The following is a 15,452-nucleotide window of genomic DNA, read 5'->3' on the forward strand; positions in this document are numbered from 1 at the left end:
GGGGAGAAATTTTAAGACTGAAAGAACAAGTATAAGGCTGGCCAGGAGGGAAAACCCCAAACAAGGGACCTAGCAGTGGCCTGAAATTCAGCTAAACTCCTTTCTTCTTACCCAGAAGAAACAGAACCTGCTCCCCGGCCCTAAAACTCTCTTCAAATACAAACATTCTGCCTCCACGTCTCTCTCCAGCAAGTACCCACCAGGCTCCTCCTTGACGGTCTCGGGCTCCGCCTGGACCTCGCTGCTGGCCGGCAAGGTGATCTCCTCGACCTGTGCATCCAGAGTAGACTGGGCAGCTCGCCGGCGGGCACTTCCCCGGCTAGTCACTTTCCGCTTTTTGTCAGCTTTGCTGGACATCGCGTAGGCAAAACCTGCAGATACACGGACGCTGGGGGGTCCACAACCAGCTCTATCCCCAAACCTCAGTCCTTTCCCTAGGATACCCCCACTTTCTTCAGGGCCTTGGGTTAAAAATCAAAATCAGTCCCTCAAGACATTAGGAATAAATGGAAGTGGACTCTGTATGTCCACTGCAGGGGGCATCGGTTCCATCCCTAGTTGGGGAACTAAGATCCCGGCTGCTCCGAGGCATGCCCAAGAAATAAAAATGATAAAAATGGTGGTATGGCAGACACCCACTAATGAGGATGTAGGAACCCCTATCTCTGCCCAGAGGTGTGAGAACATAGATAATTAAGAAAAGATCTACCAGCTGAGGTGTGGCTGCACACACCCTCAATCACTCAGGGCCATGGTGAGTGAGCGAGGGCCCAGGGAAGGGAAGACTGTCCTCAGGTTCCTTTTTTCCACACTCTCTGTCACTGTGTCAAGTCACTAAGCAACCAAGATGATTTTCCTATGTATCTCCTTTCCTCCCAAGTTCCCCGCTGGAAGGAGGGGGGAAAATGTCCCTCCTACCACTGTGACCTCCTTAAACAAGGAAAAATCAGTAATTGAAATGTGTCTCTTTAGCTTTCCATTCCTGAGTGATAGGAACCCTGTTCTGAGTGTTCTAAAAGGTCTCTTAGCCTAGCTGGCTGAGTTACTCTGTGCTGACCAATTAATGAAGACTAATATCACTCAATTTCAGAGGCCCTGAAAACAGACGGGAAAAATGAAGGACAAAAGTCATTCAACACTGAACTTGGAATTGTGTCTGGGGGAGGAAGAAACGGGGTGATGAGGAAGGCCCCAGGAACGTCTCTCTCAGAAAAGTGGGATGGTGGGAAGCAGGGCATCTCTGGCCGGCACCCAGGGCAATGTCTGACGGCTGGGCAGTCCCTCTTCACTCAGCTCCAGTCTGACAGCCAGCCACCTGTGGCTTTTCTTCCTCCTCCCCACAGGATGCCACAGGCATTGATCGTTATGAGTCTCAGACTTGAAGGATTTGTACTTTGCTCCAAGGAAAATCTTTCTATTAGGCCAACACATCAACTGAACCAACTACTGCGGTGCGGCTTCTGCCACCGGTCTCCAGAGAAGCGTCAGGCTGTGCTTCCCTGCCAGCGGCGGGAGCTTCAGGAACATTCCGCCGGCCAGGCCGGGAGCCCCCTCCCCTAGGGGCTCACCCCCGGATCCACACCGTGGCCTAAGGAGGCGCTATCTACTAGACTCGCTCTATTTCTCAGGAAATAAGTCAGGGTCCGGCCCCCTCCTCCAACCACCAGTGGCTACCAGTGGGCAAACCTCCCCTCAAAGGCGCTTCCTCCCACAACTGTCACAACTGTCCCCGCTTCCTCATCTCAACTCCAGTTGGCCCTTCTTCTCCTCCGCCAACTGCCCCTTCCTCTCCCCTCCCCCACAACTGCCCCTTCTTCCTCGTCCCCCCACAACTCTCCCTCGCACCCCCTCCCCACTTCCCCTTCTCCCCATAGCTTCGCTCTCTTCCTCTCCCCGCTTCCCGCTGCCCCCAACACACACCTCACGATGCCGACCCTCTCCTCCCTAGACCGACCGACCGGTCACTCTAGCTAAGAAGTTGCCCCGCGTGACTTTCTCCGGCAGGCGCCCGCACGCGTCGCCTCGGCAACCCTGGGCGTGGGGCGGGGAGGGAGTGGCAGGGGCCCGAGCCTGCGGAACCAGCCTCCTCTGCGCAGGCGCAGAGAAACCCCAGTCCGCGGCTGCTGGCACGGCTTCGTCCGCGTAACCCAGGCGGGGACCCGGGGCAAGAAGGCTAGGGGGCAAGGGAAAGCCGCTAAATCTGGCAAGCTGGAGGGAAGGGGGCTGGTCTGGGGATGGGCTGGACGAACTGGAGCTGGAAACAACCCTTGGAAACAACTGAAAAGGCTGGGGGAACCCCAAGCGCCCGACCCCGCGCCCGGGTCTGCGGGCTCCATCCCGGGCGAGTCCAGCAGATGGCGCCCGAGGTCCCGCCTGCGAGATTCACACGCGCTCTAGAAGGAGCTCCAGGATTTCGAGGCAGCCGTGGCTGCAGCTGAGTCCGGGGGAAAAACCGGGGCTGGAGCACCCCTGCCCTCCCGCTCGATCCCCCTTCTTAGTTCGGACTGGGGTCTAGGATCGCCGGGCAGCGCGGGGCGGGGGAGGGAAGGAAGAACGGAACTGGAATTTTTGGAATCTGAGGATTGACTTTAGAAAGCGTCGCTCGTTTTGGGGGAGACAGGAGGCGGGGACTCTCTGGGGAAGGTGACCGGGCCGGGGAGGGGCTCGGCTCTCCATAAGAACAAAGGCTGAGTCCTGGGGAATCGGGAGGAGAGGAGTGTGAGAGGAGGGGCAGACCGCGGCCGATGCTAGGGGGCGCTGCAGGCCTGTTCTGCCAGAAGAGGCGCCTGGAAGACTGAGCTGTACCTGGGGCGGTAGAAGCTTTAGGGAGGGCTGGGAGATGGAGGGAGGAAGCGAGTCAGGGGGATGGGAGGGCACCCTCCCCGCTTCCATCAATAGTGCCTAATTAAGACAAAGCCAGCAGCGAGCCCACTGATTACATTTCCATGAGGAGCTAAATTGATGACAGTTTCTTTGCTGGATGAGGAGCGAAGCTGGCACCTCAGTTCCCCTTTTTCCTGGTTGATGCTCACACCTGACGGGTCTCATTATGCCAGTATTCTGGCAGGAGAGGAGTGGCAGCCCCTGGTACTCCTGAAGGGCCTGTGGATTAATACACACCCGGACCCAGCTCTGACCTCACCATCCTGCCTACCCCTTGGCATGCCCCCCCCCATTATCTTCAAAGTGGGTGTCTGGGCTCCCGCTCAGCCCACACTCATGTTGCTGAGGGCAAGGATTGAAGGAGAGGGGGATCCTGCCACACCCCACAACCAGCTGCACAGCAAGCAGGGCTACCCTGCTAACCAGTTCGGCAGTGGGTGGCAGAGAGGTGACGTGATTGGTCAGATCCCCCAGAGAGAAGTCCCAAAGGAGTGACGATTTGAGGGGAGGCATAAGATGGGGAGACTTATAAGCAGGGCTCATGGCTCCCTCAGGGAAAGAAATGTTGTGTAGACCCCATTTCTTTTCTGACACCCCCCCCCACAATCTTGGCTGTGCCTAGGGATCCCAGCCCCCTACATTATGCTAAACAGGTAATCAAACATCTCGCTTTGCTAATTACTCCTCAATCCGATTAAACACTACTGAAGCTCATCAACAGAGGTAGAGGTAGGGGAAGGGCTGAAGGGGGGGCAATCACATCTGTGATGGGGGTCTTGTGCCCAGGGGCTCTAGGAGACAGCTGAGAAACAGCCAGGGTAGCAAGACTCAATACCTGGCAGAGGAAACGGGCAGAAGAGTTGTACCACACTGCTTCAGGGTTTCCCTCCTCCCAGAACCTTCGTTACCCTCAGAAGCCAGGCATCTGGCAATTCCCACAACTCCACACACACACACACCCCTGTCCCAGCTTTAATAAGTCCTGTTCTCTCACTGTCAATATTTGATTTCTCAGAGCCATCTCCACGGAGAGAGGGGGCTCTTCCCCTGGAGCCCCCCTACCTTGGCCCTTTTTTGCCCACCCCAGGCTCTTTGTGCCCCCAACCTTCTCTGAACTAGCTGATTTAATGAAATGATATTAAAGTCTTAAGCAACTCCAAAAGAATGGTTGTTATGGTGAAGGGAGTGGGCAGGACGCCTGGGTCCCTGAGGGGAGCAAGGGCTGAGGAGGAGGGAGAGGGAGCCAGAGGCTAAGGTCTGGAGGCCCCAGTCCCCAAAGGGGAGCAGCAGATTTAGGGTAAGCTGGGGGCTGGCCCTCTGGATGATGGTAGGAAGCAGAGGATAAGGGCTGGGGGCTAGAACAAGGTGGGTAGTGGGAGGACATTTCCGGGGTCCAGGTCTCAGCCTGCTGTCCAGGGCATCATCAGGGATGGAGAAGCCAGCTGGGAGCACAAAGCCTCTGTGCCAGCAGCCTCCCTGCTGACTGCCCTGGGCCGGTCCCGTGAGAACCAAAACAAGATTCCTCTTCAACCCCGACTCATCCCTCCTCCCCTCCCCAATCCCACCCCTCAACAGACCCCCACAGGTGATTTGTAGCTGATGCCCTCTCGGTGGTAGGTGGTCGCAGCCAGGAGGGAGTCTGTTCCATGACAGGAGTAGCTGAGAGTTTCCAGGAGAAGAGAGAACAGAGGCCAAGAGATGGGGAGCCAAGCACCACCCCCATCTCCCCCCACCCATCCCATCTCACTCCCCTGGGGACCCTGGCCCAGCCCCAGTCCCCTTGGGGTGGTGGGAATGCAAGGACATTTGGCTGAGCTGATTGATGAGGGAGGAGGCAGCCACTGGGCACTGAGGCTGCTGTTTGCTGAGCACACAGCTTCCTCCCCACTCACCAGCTGCCGCTCCCCCCCACAGGCTGCTCGATCTACCCACCCCACCACCACCACCACCAGCCACTGGGATTGGAGGGAACCCATGCCTGAGTTTTTGATGGCAACTGAAGGAAATGGGAGAGCCAGACCACAAAGGGCTTTGATCCTACTGGGACCCAGGGACTTGGTCCCCTCAAAACTCCCTTCAGTATTCCACCTTCCCTGCTACCTTTTAAACATCTCCCCAGTGCTAAGTTTTCCCTCCCATTTAGTCTGCATCCTTTTCCCTACCCCCACCCAACTCCTTCAACCCATCTCAGCCAACCCCCAGCCTCCAAACCAGCCTGCCACATCTCTCCCAGCCTGCCTACAGATCTTGAAACGACTCTCTGGGGAAGGGGATGCCCCATGTTCATGATTCCCTTTAGAAAGCTCCATTTTTTCATTCTAACTAAATTTCCAGTTGTGGTGTCAATCATCCTCCATCAGAAATTCCCACTGCAACCCTTTGCTCTATTCTCCTTTTCTTAAAACCCTCAACACTGACCACATACACAAACATAAACACCTCAACTTAATTTACATCCTGCTTCTGTTTGGAAGGATAGAAAGTCTGAGCTTCCATCTGCAGCAGAGCCCCAAAGGCAGCCTCCATCCTATGCTGGGTGAGGGCTTTACCTTCTGTGGTCACCAGCTCTCTCAGATCCTTTACTTCCACTCTGCCTGCCTGCTCTGAACTCTGTCCCAGCAGCCCAAAATCTCAGGGCATCATCCCTGCCCTCCCAGAGTATAAACTTTAGTTGAGGAAAACACAACTCACACCTGCACAAGAAACAAAGGGGCAACACAGAAGACCAAGTTAGATCAGCTTCCTAATCGTGGATTCTTCTTAGTCATTCGCTGCCCTGCAGGCTGAGGCTGGGGAAGGACAGGACACGTCTAGAACATGTGTGTGGCTGTGATGTATTCCTCGCTGTTCCCAAGCCCGCCTAGATTTCCCCTCTGTGCTTCGCACTTTCTGTTCCCTCTTTCTGCTCTGCCCTTCCCATAGTGTCTGCCTTCCTTAGGTGCATGCTAAGTTGCTTCAGTTGTGTCAGACTCTTTGCGACACTATGGACTGTAGCCCACCAGGCTCCTCTGTCCATGGGATTCTCCAGGCATGAACACTGGACTGGGTTGCCATGCCCTCTTCCAGGGGATCTTCCTGACCCAGGGATCAAACCCACACCTCCTGGATCTCCTGCATTGGCAGGCAGGTTCTTTGCCACTAGCGCCACCTGGGAAGCCTGCCTGCCTTCCTTACTCCTCATTATTAAAGGTCTTGAGCAAATGTCCCTCTTCAGAGAGACCCTCCTAACCTGAAGCATCTCCCTGATATCCTCCACCCTCTGCATCTCCTTGCTGTTTTGTTTATATCACTTATCACTACCAGAAATTTTATTACGTTTTCCCACCAAAATGTGAACTTTATGAAAGCAGAGACTTTGCCTTATTCACCTCATACTATTAGTGCCTGAAATAGTACCTGGAACCAAGTAGACATTTAATATGATGCTGGCGAATGAATGGATAAATGAATGTTTTCTGCCCCTCTTATTTCTGTTATAGCTGATATCCTGGGAGTGTGTTTGTGTATTTGTACCTAGAAGGCAAATGGGATGGCGTGTGTTGTTCTGTATGAAGTCACCTGAGCTTTCAAATATCAATAGCTCAAAAGATACACAAGTCACCACACATGTGGAAGGCTGTAGGTCTTGTGTTGTCAGTGTGGGGAGAGGGAAAGTCCATAGATGCCAGTGCTCTGAGGGGGTGTATCCCAGGGTAGTGCAGGGACTGCAGAATGCACTGTTCCTCTCCCCAGCTGTGCATCTGTCCCCAGGTGTCTTCCTGTCTCTCAGCATGTTGTGATGTCTCGGCTGCTTTGGTGAGATGTTTGTCTGTCACGGAGACTGTTTATCCCCACTGCTCTCCCTCTCTTCTCTCTACCTGTTCCTCTGGATATATGTGTAGGGGGAGTCTTCCTTGGCTCTCTTGCCCCCTCTCACACACAGCCCTGCCCCAGTCATGGACCCCTCCCTCGTTTGCTGGGCCCTGTTGCTGGGCTCTGGGTTGCCATAGTGACGGTTGCCAAGTCCCTGAGGCTGATAGCCAGCGATGGGGCTGTCGGCTCCATCCACGCGGGAGGCTGAGGGGGGCTTCCCATTGTGTGGAGAAGGGGATGTTGCCATGACAACCAACCCCCACTAAGGGGCAGGGACCAGCCCTTCCACACCAGCCTCCAGCCTCCCCACCTCAGGCAAGCTCCAGTGCAGGCTTAGAAGGCAGGAGTAAATTCCAGACAACCCAGCACCTGGCCTTCCAGTTTTCAACTTCCCTCCTATAGCACCTGCACCTCTTGGGACCCAGGCATCTTACTCAAACAGGGGGAGGGACAGGGGTCTCACCGGATAGAGGCGGGCCAGGAGGACCCCTTGACCTCCAGGCAGATGGGAGACAGTGGGAGGGGACCTAAAGTCAGGGAGGGGCGGGTAGGGCAGAGGTTGTGACCCCTGTCGACTGGCTCCAGCGATGCTCCTGACGGCTGCTTTTGTGATTGGAGAATGGAGTTGAGTCTAGGGGGCTGGGCATCCAAGTTTTATGGGGAGAAGAGCCTGGGTTAGTACACAGGGAGCCAGGGGATAGATAGCTTGATGCCTGGGTCCCTGAGTCTTCTGGACATACAAGTGCCTTGGGTCAGGGTAGGAGAGTATAGACTGAACACGTGAACATGTTTTTCTACTTTGTTTCTGAGACTTGCCTTGAGTCTGGTACTTTGGTTTAACAACAGATACTTAGGTTTTCCCCCATGTGTGAAATTATATTCAGACATCCCCAATAGCATGATGTATTGGTAACTCCCACTCCCACCTGGGTTTTTCTCTCCCTCCATTGGAAGTGGCTGCCTTCCTCAGCCTTCTCACTCACCGCCTTACCCATCCCATCCCCTTCCCTCAGCAGATCATGCATTATCCACCTCAGTGATCCCACCCAACCCTCTCCCTACTCCTTGGTTTCATGCAATCCAACCTTCAACTGGAAAGTCATTCTAACCACCAGTTCCCCATTCCAATTCATGTCCAAACATTTTCCAGCCTTCTTGTCAACTTTTCAAGTTTTTTATTTTTTTTCTTTTTTTTTTTTTGGTTTTTGTTGTTCAAATTTCCCTTTTACAGTAAAACTATTGAGGTGATGGCCATATACCGCCACCTCCCCCATGGCAATATCAACTTCCTGTTCCCTGGAAGGAGTGATTAGAAAAATCAGGAAGGAGCTGGGAACTACAGCACCAGAGAGATGACCTCTGGTGGACAAAGCAACCATTTGGCTGGTGATTGAGGTGGCCGATGTGGTGCTCAAGGGCAGCTCTGATCTAATGGAAATGAGCTGGGAGGAAACTGAGGCAACATCCAATTGTGCACTAGAGGGCTGGAAGAGGTTATCAGCTGGTCACTATGAAAAGAGTGGCTGTTGCTAAGGACCACCATCAGTTAGACCAGTCAGTAGGCCACCATTTTGGTCACTAAGAAGGGAGCTGTGTTGAGTTTGAAGGGAGTAGGATAGGGAGGATATGATGAACAACACAGCCATCTGGGTTACTGGGGACAACACATGGGTTCTTGGGGTCACCCTGTTGGGTAACAGGGACTATATTGGAATATGGAAAGGGAAAAACAAGACAAATTGAGCCTGCCACAGCAGATGGCAGTCACCTTAGCTGTCGTAAAAGCAGCACAGAGAACAGGGGAAGGGGGATCCTGGCACGAGCCACTGAATACTAGGAAGACCCTCCTCAGTCCACTTGATCTTCTTTAGAGTTAAGTTCCAGCTTCCTCCTGAAATGGGAAGTTCTTCCTGCCCCCCCACCCCTTCTCCACAGAGTATGAACCATCCACCTCCCCCCACCCCCCAGACTAAGCCACTTCCGGTTCCAGCCAGACCACTTCCTATTTCAGAAGTGCTACTTCCTGTCCTGGATGAAGGCACTTCCAGTTCCTGCTGCACTGCTTCTGCCACTTCCCAGGCCACTTCTGTCCAGGCCTGGTCACTTCTTGTCTGGAGCAAGTCACTTCCTGTCCCAAGTGGCCCATTCAGCATCAGACCAAGTCCATAAGTGTCCCGACCGGCTCATAGCTTGCTATTGGCCACTGGACAAAACAGCATATTTCTTCTCATGGTAGCTGTCTTGACCCAACCACCCCAAATGGCTGGAGTAAGTATGTAGAGGCCTGGGGCAGGGCAGAGGAGGAGTCCTGCTGCCCATGCCCTGAGCTGGGGTGGAATGCCAGAGCCTTCCCCATAAGGCCCCCATTTTTGGCAGACTAAGGGGAGTGGTTGGTAAGAGAAGTCAGAAGAGGGAGCTGAGGGGAGAAATGCTTTGATGCCCCGACCCTGGAGATGAGAGGGGCACAGGATAAGAAGCCAAGAGGGTAAGTAAAAGGAGATACAGGGAGGAGGATGCTAGGGAAGAGGAACAGACCTAGAGACAGAGGAGAGAGAAAGAAAATAAAAGAGAGGGAGAAGAGAAAAACAGTGAGAGGCAGAAAGAGGAGAAGTACCAACCAAAAGACAGACTGTTCCCACCCCTAGCTCTCAGTGGGTGAGGGGAACAAGGATCTCTGGGTCATGATTAGAGGAGGAGGCTGAGTCTCTGCCCCCTCCCCAGGGGAACAGGACCCAGAAACACAGAGACAGAAGGGTACACACAGCCAACCAGAGGGCAGGCGATAGTTGGGTGGATGTCTCAGGGAATCCTAAAAGTGGAGGAGAGGCAAGAGCCAGGAGGAGCAGAGGAGCTGATGGGGCAAAGGGGGCCAAGGAGATGCTAGAGGTGTCCCTCAAACCATGAATTAAACTGGAGAAGCACCCCACAAAGGGCTGGATCCAGGAGAGCCAGGTTGGAGGAGCCCTCATACCTTATAGTAGATGTTTGGGGGGCTCTGGGGGGGCCCATCCTGCACGATGTACACAGGATGCCCATAGTCACCACTCACCTTCTCATAGTGGGGACAGAAGGGGGGGTCTGCAGTCCCACCACCCCGCAGAGCTATGCCTAGCTCCCCAGGCTCAGTCTCTCTAGGTCCCATCCCACCTCCACCCCCCAGGCCCAGGGACCCTCCCCTCCCGAAGGAGCCAGGACCAGGGTGGCGACTCTCCGAAGGCTTGGCCCGCCGTCTCCGCCAACACATGGCACCCCCAGCCCCTGCCACGCCCAGCAAGAGCAGCGCCAGCCCCCCTGCTGCCCCGGCCACTGCAGGCATGCTGGGAGGGGGCAGGGGGCCTTCAGCACCCCGGGAGGTTGCATTGCTGGTGGGGTCACCTGGCAGGGAAGGGGTGAAGGAGGAAAGAGGGGGAGGGGCTGAAGGAGCCACCTGGGCATCTGGACACCCAGCCTTGGGGGTTCCCATGGGCTTCCCCAGTAGTGCTCAGGCCCTTTGGAGACCCTAAGCCCTTCCCCTCCCCGCCAAGCCCCATTCCAAATCCAGGTGTGTCCAGCCCTTCAACCCGTGCCAGGCAGTCCTCCCCCCTTCTCTGACAGCGCTGATTGAAGCACTGACTTGGCTAATTAGTTCTAATTGAGTCTTTTCCTCATTTGGCTTCCATTCCTGTCCCACCCTCCCATCCTCTCTTCTCCTCTTTCCTGTATCATTGCCCCCAAAACTGCAGAGGGAGGGAGAAGGTGGCGGCAGGGCAGCTAGGGTCCGAGAGCAGAGGAGGAGGGAAGGCAGGAGGCTGGACCCCTGGTTCCTACCTGCAGTGCTCTCTTTCCCGGGCTCCAGGCTGTGGGCTGCCCCTCGGTCTCTTTCCATGGGCATTTCAGACACAGGCTTTCGGGGGGCAGCCCCTCCTCGGGGACCTGGAGATGGGGAAGACCTGAGAAAGGGGCTGAGACAGCAGCCCCCTGACCATGAAGATACTGCCCCAGCCTCCTTCAGCCCTTAGCAGGTGTGCCCCAGCCCCGCTCACTTTGTCCCACTCGGAGAAGCACCTTCATGCCTCTGGTGAGGCACACACCTCCCTGCAAGCTCTCCAGGCCTTCCCGGGTTCCATCCGACGTGGCTGGAAAAGAACCAGAGGGAGAATTTGGTGCTCAGAGCTACCGCTATTCCATCTCCACTCCTGGCCCCAACACCATCCGAGGTGGCTCCAAGGGTCCCTTCCCTTATCTGCCCTCAATCCCAGGGGTACCTTCCCACTAGACCCCGCCCTCTGCCCAGCAGTACCAATTATGTAGTAATCGTGGTGTGAGCGGAACTCGTGGCCCCAGAGATTAGGGCTATACTCCTGGAACTTGATGGTGAAGCGGAGATCCAGATCTGGCCGGTCACAAGTGAGGAGGAGGTTTGGGGCAGGGGGTGCCTCACAACGCCGGCCCTGGGCACCCCCTACCAGGTACAGCTTGTAGAACTCATAATTAGGAGAGGAGTGGGGACCCGGAGGCCGGGCCCGGGGGCAGAGCAGATCTAGCCGGTCCCCGATCTGAGGGTAGAGCACGTAACCACCCTCCGCCTGGAACCTGTGGGGAGGAAGGCGAGGTGGACAAGGATGAGAGGTGTCAGAGGTCTGGTCCCTGAGCTTTGCCTTCATCACTCCTCACCCCTGCAGGACAGCCTTTGTCTGAGTGGGGAGTCTGTTCTGACAGTGTGGGCACTAAGGGCTCTGGAAGCTCACGTTGGGGAAGCAGCAGGAGGCCCAGCTCAGAGGTCTCCTGCCCCTTGGTGTGCCCAAATGCACTCTTCAGCCCGCCCTCACCACATGCACACTGCCATCTCTCGCTCCATCACCAGCCCTGTTGCCATGGCAACAGGATGCCAGTTACCAAGGAGCTGGCCTCTCTGGAACCACACAGCCCACCCTCCCAGGTGATTTCACTATTCCATGGCAGTCAACGATGGGGGCAGAGCCTCCCCTCCCCCAGGCCACCACTGAATTTCAGGGATTTCAAGGCAGAGGGGGCAGAATGGGAGGAGGGTGTGGAGGGTGATCCAGTGACCCCAAGTTGGCCAGGCAATGTGACAGAAGGCAAACCTGGCAATGGCCCTAAATGGGGCTAATGGGAACCAGGGTCTGTGGGCCAGCTGCCCCAGACTTTACCCTGCTCAGCACCCATCTTCCCCCAGGTCCCGCACCTCCTAGGGAAAGTGACCTATTGCTTTGGAATGGAAAGAGCTGACTATTCTACCCACAGCTGACACAAGCCCATGTCTCCCTTGGCCCCAGTGGCCACTAGCCTAACCTGCCAACAACTGCGGCCCCTCCCTGTGCATGAACGGCAGAGAGGGTCTCCGAACTTGGTCACAGGGGACTGCTGCTGGTATCTTCCCAGACTCCCTCCCATCCAACATCCCAAAGATCCCCCAGAACACTCTAACTCCCTTTTCTCAACTCTATCAGAATAAGCCTAAATTATATCCTCACTCTGCAGTTGATACTCCAGCTGCATGTGGGAGCTGGAGGGTAGGAGACTGGGAGAGGAAAAGATATTTGAGATTAGACCCCAAGAGAAAGGGGAGGGAGGCGGCCAGGCCAGGGAAATGTGACAGAGGCCAAAGAACAATCACCCTTGTTCTCCTTTAATGAGCTTATAATGTGTTCAAATACCTTACCTCTAATCTTCATAAAGGCTGTAAGGACTGAGGATACAAACTTGGAAAGGTTAAATGACTTGCCCAAGGCCACACGGCTGAAAGCCACAGAGCTAGGATTAAGACTTAGAAGGTTGTGAGCTCCAAAGCAGGACCTCTTCCCATGGCCTCACACAGCCTCCCCGGGTAAGTAGGAAGTTTTCAAGACCCAGAACTCTTTTGCTCATGGGGAATGGGATCTGCATGGAGTCAAGGGACCTGGAGGACCTCCCAAGGGTTCTGTCCTACTCTGTGTGGCTTGAAGTTTCATCTGATCCCTGGCCTTTCTTCAGAGCAAAGGAAGTATGCCATGGGACAGAGGTCTAATGGAAGAGGTTGCAGCAGAGATGGGGGAAGGGGCAACTGAGTCCCCAAGACTCCAGATGCAAGAGAGAACATGGGGGCTTTAAGGGGTTCCAGACTTCTTCCAGCGAGAAATCCCCAAGCCAGGAAGGGCGTAAAATCTTCTGCTTGGGAAATTGTTCCACCAAGGGCTCACCTACCCTCTGTGGGCACAAGTGGGGAGACGGATGAGTGAAGAAGAGTCAAATGGGCATGGGTGAGTTGTCCCTGAAACCCCAACCTGAGCCCCTCCCCTCGCATCTCCACCACTGAGTCTCTTCTGGGGAAGGAGGCACCCCCCTTTCCTCTCAGCGCCTCAGCAGCACCTACTCAGCTGCTCTCCTGAGAGCTGACATTAACCAGGCTCCCTCTAAGCCCAGCCCCTGACACCACTCAAGTCTCCCACAAACCCAAATAACTGCTCCCTGGCCCTCCGGGTTACCCAGGAACTTTCAAATCCTTGCCCCTTGGGGGTCTCTCAAACTCTTGACACATGGCTATCACCACCCACATCCAGCTCTGTGTGCCACTCTCGAATCTGGCTCCCAAGATCACCTCTGTCTGGTTACCCATCAGCTCACATCCACACACCAGCACCCTCCCTCCAAGCCTCCTCCCAGCTCAGAGAACCCAGCCCCTCAAAGTCCCCAAAGCTTCCAAGCTTCCTGCCTAGGAGGTGTGGGGTCTCCCCAGCCCGGGGCCGCTCACCTCTTGTTTGCCGAATTCCAGTAGACAGGCTCCAGGCTGAGCCCAGACACCAGCCCCAAGACCCCGAGCAGCAGCAGGGTCCCGACTTGCACGCCCCCCGGCCCAGAATGGGGGGCCCCCATGACCCCGCCAAGGCCTGGGGGGCGGGGCACCAACTCCCCCAAAGTCGCTCACCCCCGGGGGGTGACTGCCTTGGCCGCCCGGGCTATTCTGCCCGGGCCACCCGGGTGGCAGATGCCCCCGGCTCCCACGCGGACCCGCTTCCTGCTCCGCCTGTGCCCCCGCTCCGGAGCTCTCAGCCCACAGGAGCCCTTCCAGGGGCGGTCTGCAGGCGCCCTATGCCCCCGGCCCACGCGCCGGCACCCCGGGATCGGCGAGCGGGCCTAAGTAGGGGACTGGGGGAGCCGGGGGCCGGGCGGGGGCGGCATGGGGCGCCAGGGGAGGGAGCGGGGAAAGGGGCGCCGAGCCGGAGCCCCAGCCTCGCTGGGATTGAGGGCAGCGGGCTAAGGGAGGAAACCAGTCCCGAGCCCAGGAGGGGGGAGTTAAAGGAGAGGCGGGGAGGGGGAGAGGATGGCGGAGGGAAAAACCGGAGCTGGAGCCCGAGTCGGAGCTGGCGGCAAGATCGCAGCCCACGTCCCCCACCCCTCTCACCTCGCGCACCTCCCGCCCGCCCAGCTGTCTCAACCCCGCGCCCCGCCTTGCTCCCCTGTGCGGTCTCTCACGCCCCCTTTGTCTTTGCGACTCTCGGTCTCTGGCTTAGTTTCTGCCCACCTCCCCTCCTGCCCTGGGATCGCCGGGACGGCTGGAATCTTCCGCTCTCTCAAATCCAGAAAGGCTCTCTCGCCCTCTACATCCCGAGGAACCCAGCCCCTTTCCCTCCCGCAGCAGCCGCCTCCTCCCCCATCCCAAAACAACACCGCTGCTCTTGGGAGGTCTGGAGAGCATAATAATAACCTTGAAGGCTCCGCACTTTATGGGAGCGAGGGGAGCGAGGAGAGTGGTTCGACTAGACTACCTGTGAGGTGGGGAGGGGCAGAGCTGAAGGATCCCCATTGCAGTGATGAAGAAACTGAGGCTCGGGGAGGCCCTGTGACTTGCCCAAGGTCACACCGAGAATCTGGGATGAAGCTGAAACCAAACCCAGCCTGCCGAACTCCCAGTCCTTGGGGTTCCTTGTCACAGCCTCCCCGACCCTTTACTGCTACCTGGGCGTTGATGAAAGACAAGAGATTAGGGGGTAAACGCGGGCCCTTCTTAGATGGTTGTGGGGAGAAACGGGTCTGGAGAGGAAAGGCAAAACCTACAACCCCAAACCCGCGTTCAGCCGGAAGGGCTGTTTCCAATTATCCTGGGGGAAGGGAGGAGGCTTTGCCTTTTTGGGTGTAAGAGCCCCGGCTTTCAGCACCTCTGGGCAGAGGTGACATTCCTCACTCCTCTCCAGTCGTCGTCACAGGCGTCCCGTTCTCCCCTCAGACTGGGAGTCCACAATCAAACCCTCTGCTGACAGTCTCTCTTCAGAGACCTCTTCTCGGTGTCTGGCAAGGTGTGTGTGGAGGGGAAGCGGGGAGCCACTGCTTGAAACAACACCCCCCCCCCAAACCAAGACAGAGCAGATAAATGGAGAAACCAGACGAGTGACAGCTGCTGAATGACTCGCCCTTGCCGTGCTTCTAACGCGAATACAGAACGTGACGTTTGTGGTTTTCGGCACCTTTACTCTTTCATGTGTGCCCTTGACTCTGGCTACTCAGTCACCTGCCTCTTGGGGAGTCCAGGCGAGGGGAGGCGGTCCTCTGGCTTTCCTTCCCCCAGAGCTGACTAACGGTCCCTCAGCTGCCGAATGATGGTAAATAGTGTCGTGCGAGAGAGCGCGGGTGTCTCGTCTGTCACCGTCTGCACAGTCTAACACAGTCACACCCAACAGTCTGACACACAGCTCCTGCCACTCCTGCTCAGCCACACTCACCGTGACCCCTGTCGCCCCCAC

At 56.3% G+C, this 15,452-nt stretch overlaps 2 protein-coding genes across 5 annotated transcripts in view; both read right to left on the reverse strand.

Annotated features, from left to right (window-relative positions):
• The window catches only part of DNAH2 (dynein axonemal heavy chain 2), a 108,685-nt gene extending 106,348 nt beyond the window's left edge, over positions 1 to 2,337 (reverse strand). For all 3 annotated transcript variants that reach the window (XR_015147933.1, XM_086359071.1, XM_086359070.1), the window contains exons 1-2: positions 1,921 to 2,337; positions 201 to 371 (exon numbers count right to left, since the gene is read on the reverse strand). Coding sequence is in view for 2 of the 3 variants with exons in the window: in XM_086359071.1 (XP_086215197.1) it covers positions 201 to 357 (157 nt within the window). In the remaining variant the exon portion in view is untranslated. The remainder of the gene's footprint in view (positions 1 to 200; positions 372 to 1,920) is intronic.
• Positions 2,338 to 7,893: 5,556 nt separating this feature from the next.
• Positions 7,894 to 14,003, reverse strand: EFNB3 (ephrin B3). 2 transcript variants are annotated; one of them, XM_086359107.1, is made up of 5 exons: positions 13,466 to 14,003; positions 11,015 to 11,307; positions 10,758 to 10,850; positions 10,543 to 10,647; positions 7,894 to 10,110 (listed from the first exon to the last, which is right to left on the reverse strand). In XM_086359107.1, the coding sequence occupies exons 1-5, from the start codon at positions 13,585 to 13,587 to the stop codon at positions 9,701 to 9,703; spliced, it is 1,023 nt and encodes a 340-aa protein (XP_086215233.1). In that variant the 5' UTR covers positions 13,588 to 14,003; the 3' UTR covers positions 7,894 to 9,700. The 2 variants fall into 2 exon arrangements, with proteins under 2 accessions (XP_086215233.1, XP_086215234.1); XM_086359108.1 differs by having other exon boundaries at positions 10,780 to 10,850; positions 13,466 to 13,720.
• Between the last annotated feature and the right edge of the window lie 1,449 nt (positions 14,004 to 15,452).

This window comes from Bos grunniens, chromosome 19 (assembly GCF_055505025.1).
Source record: "Bos grunniens cultivar Pamir isolate PY7600 chromosome 19, Bosgru_T2T1.0, whole genome shotgun sequence".
NCBI lineage: Eukaryota > Metazoa > Chordata > Mammalia > Artiodactyla > Bovidae > Bos > Bos grunniens.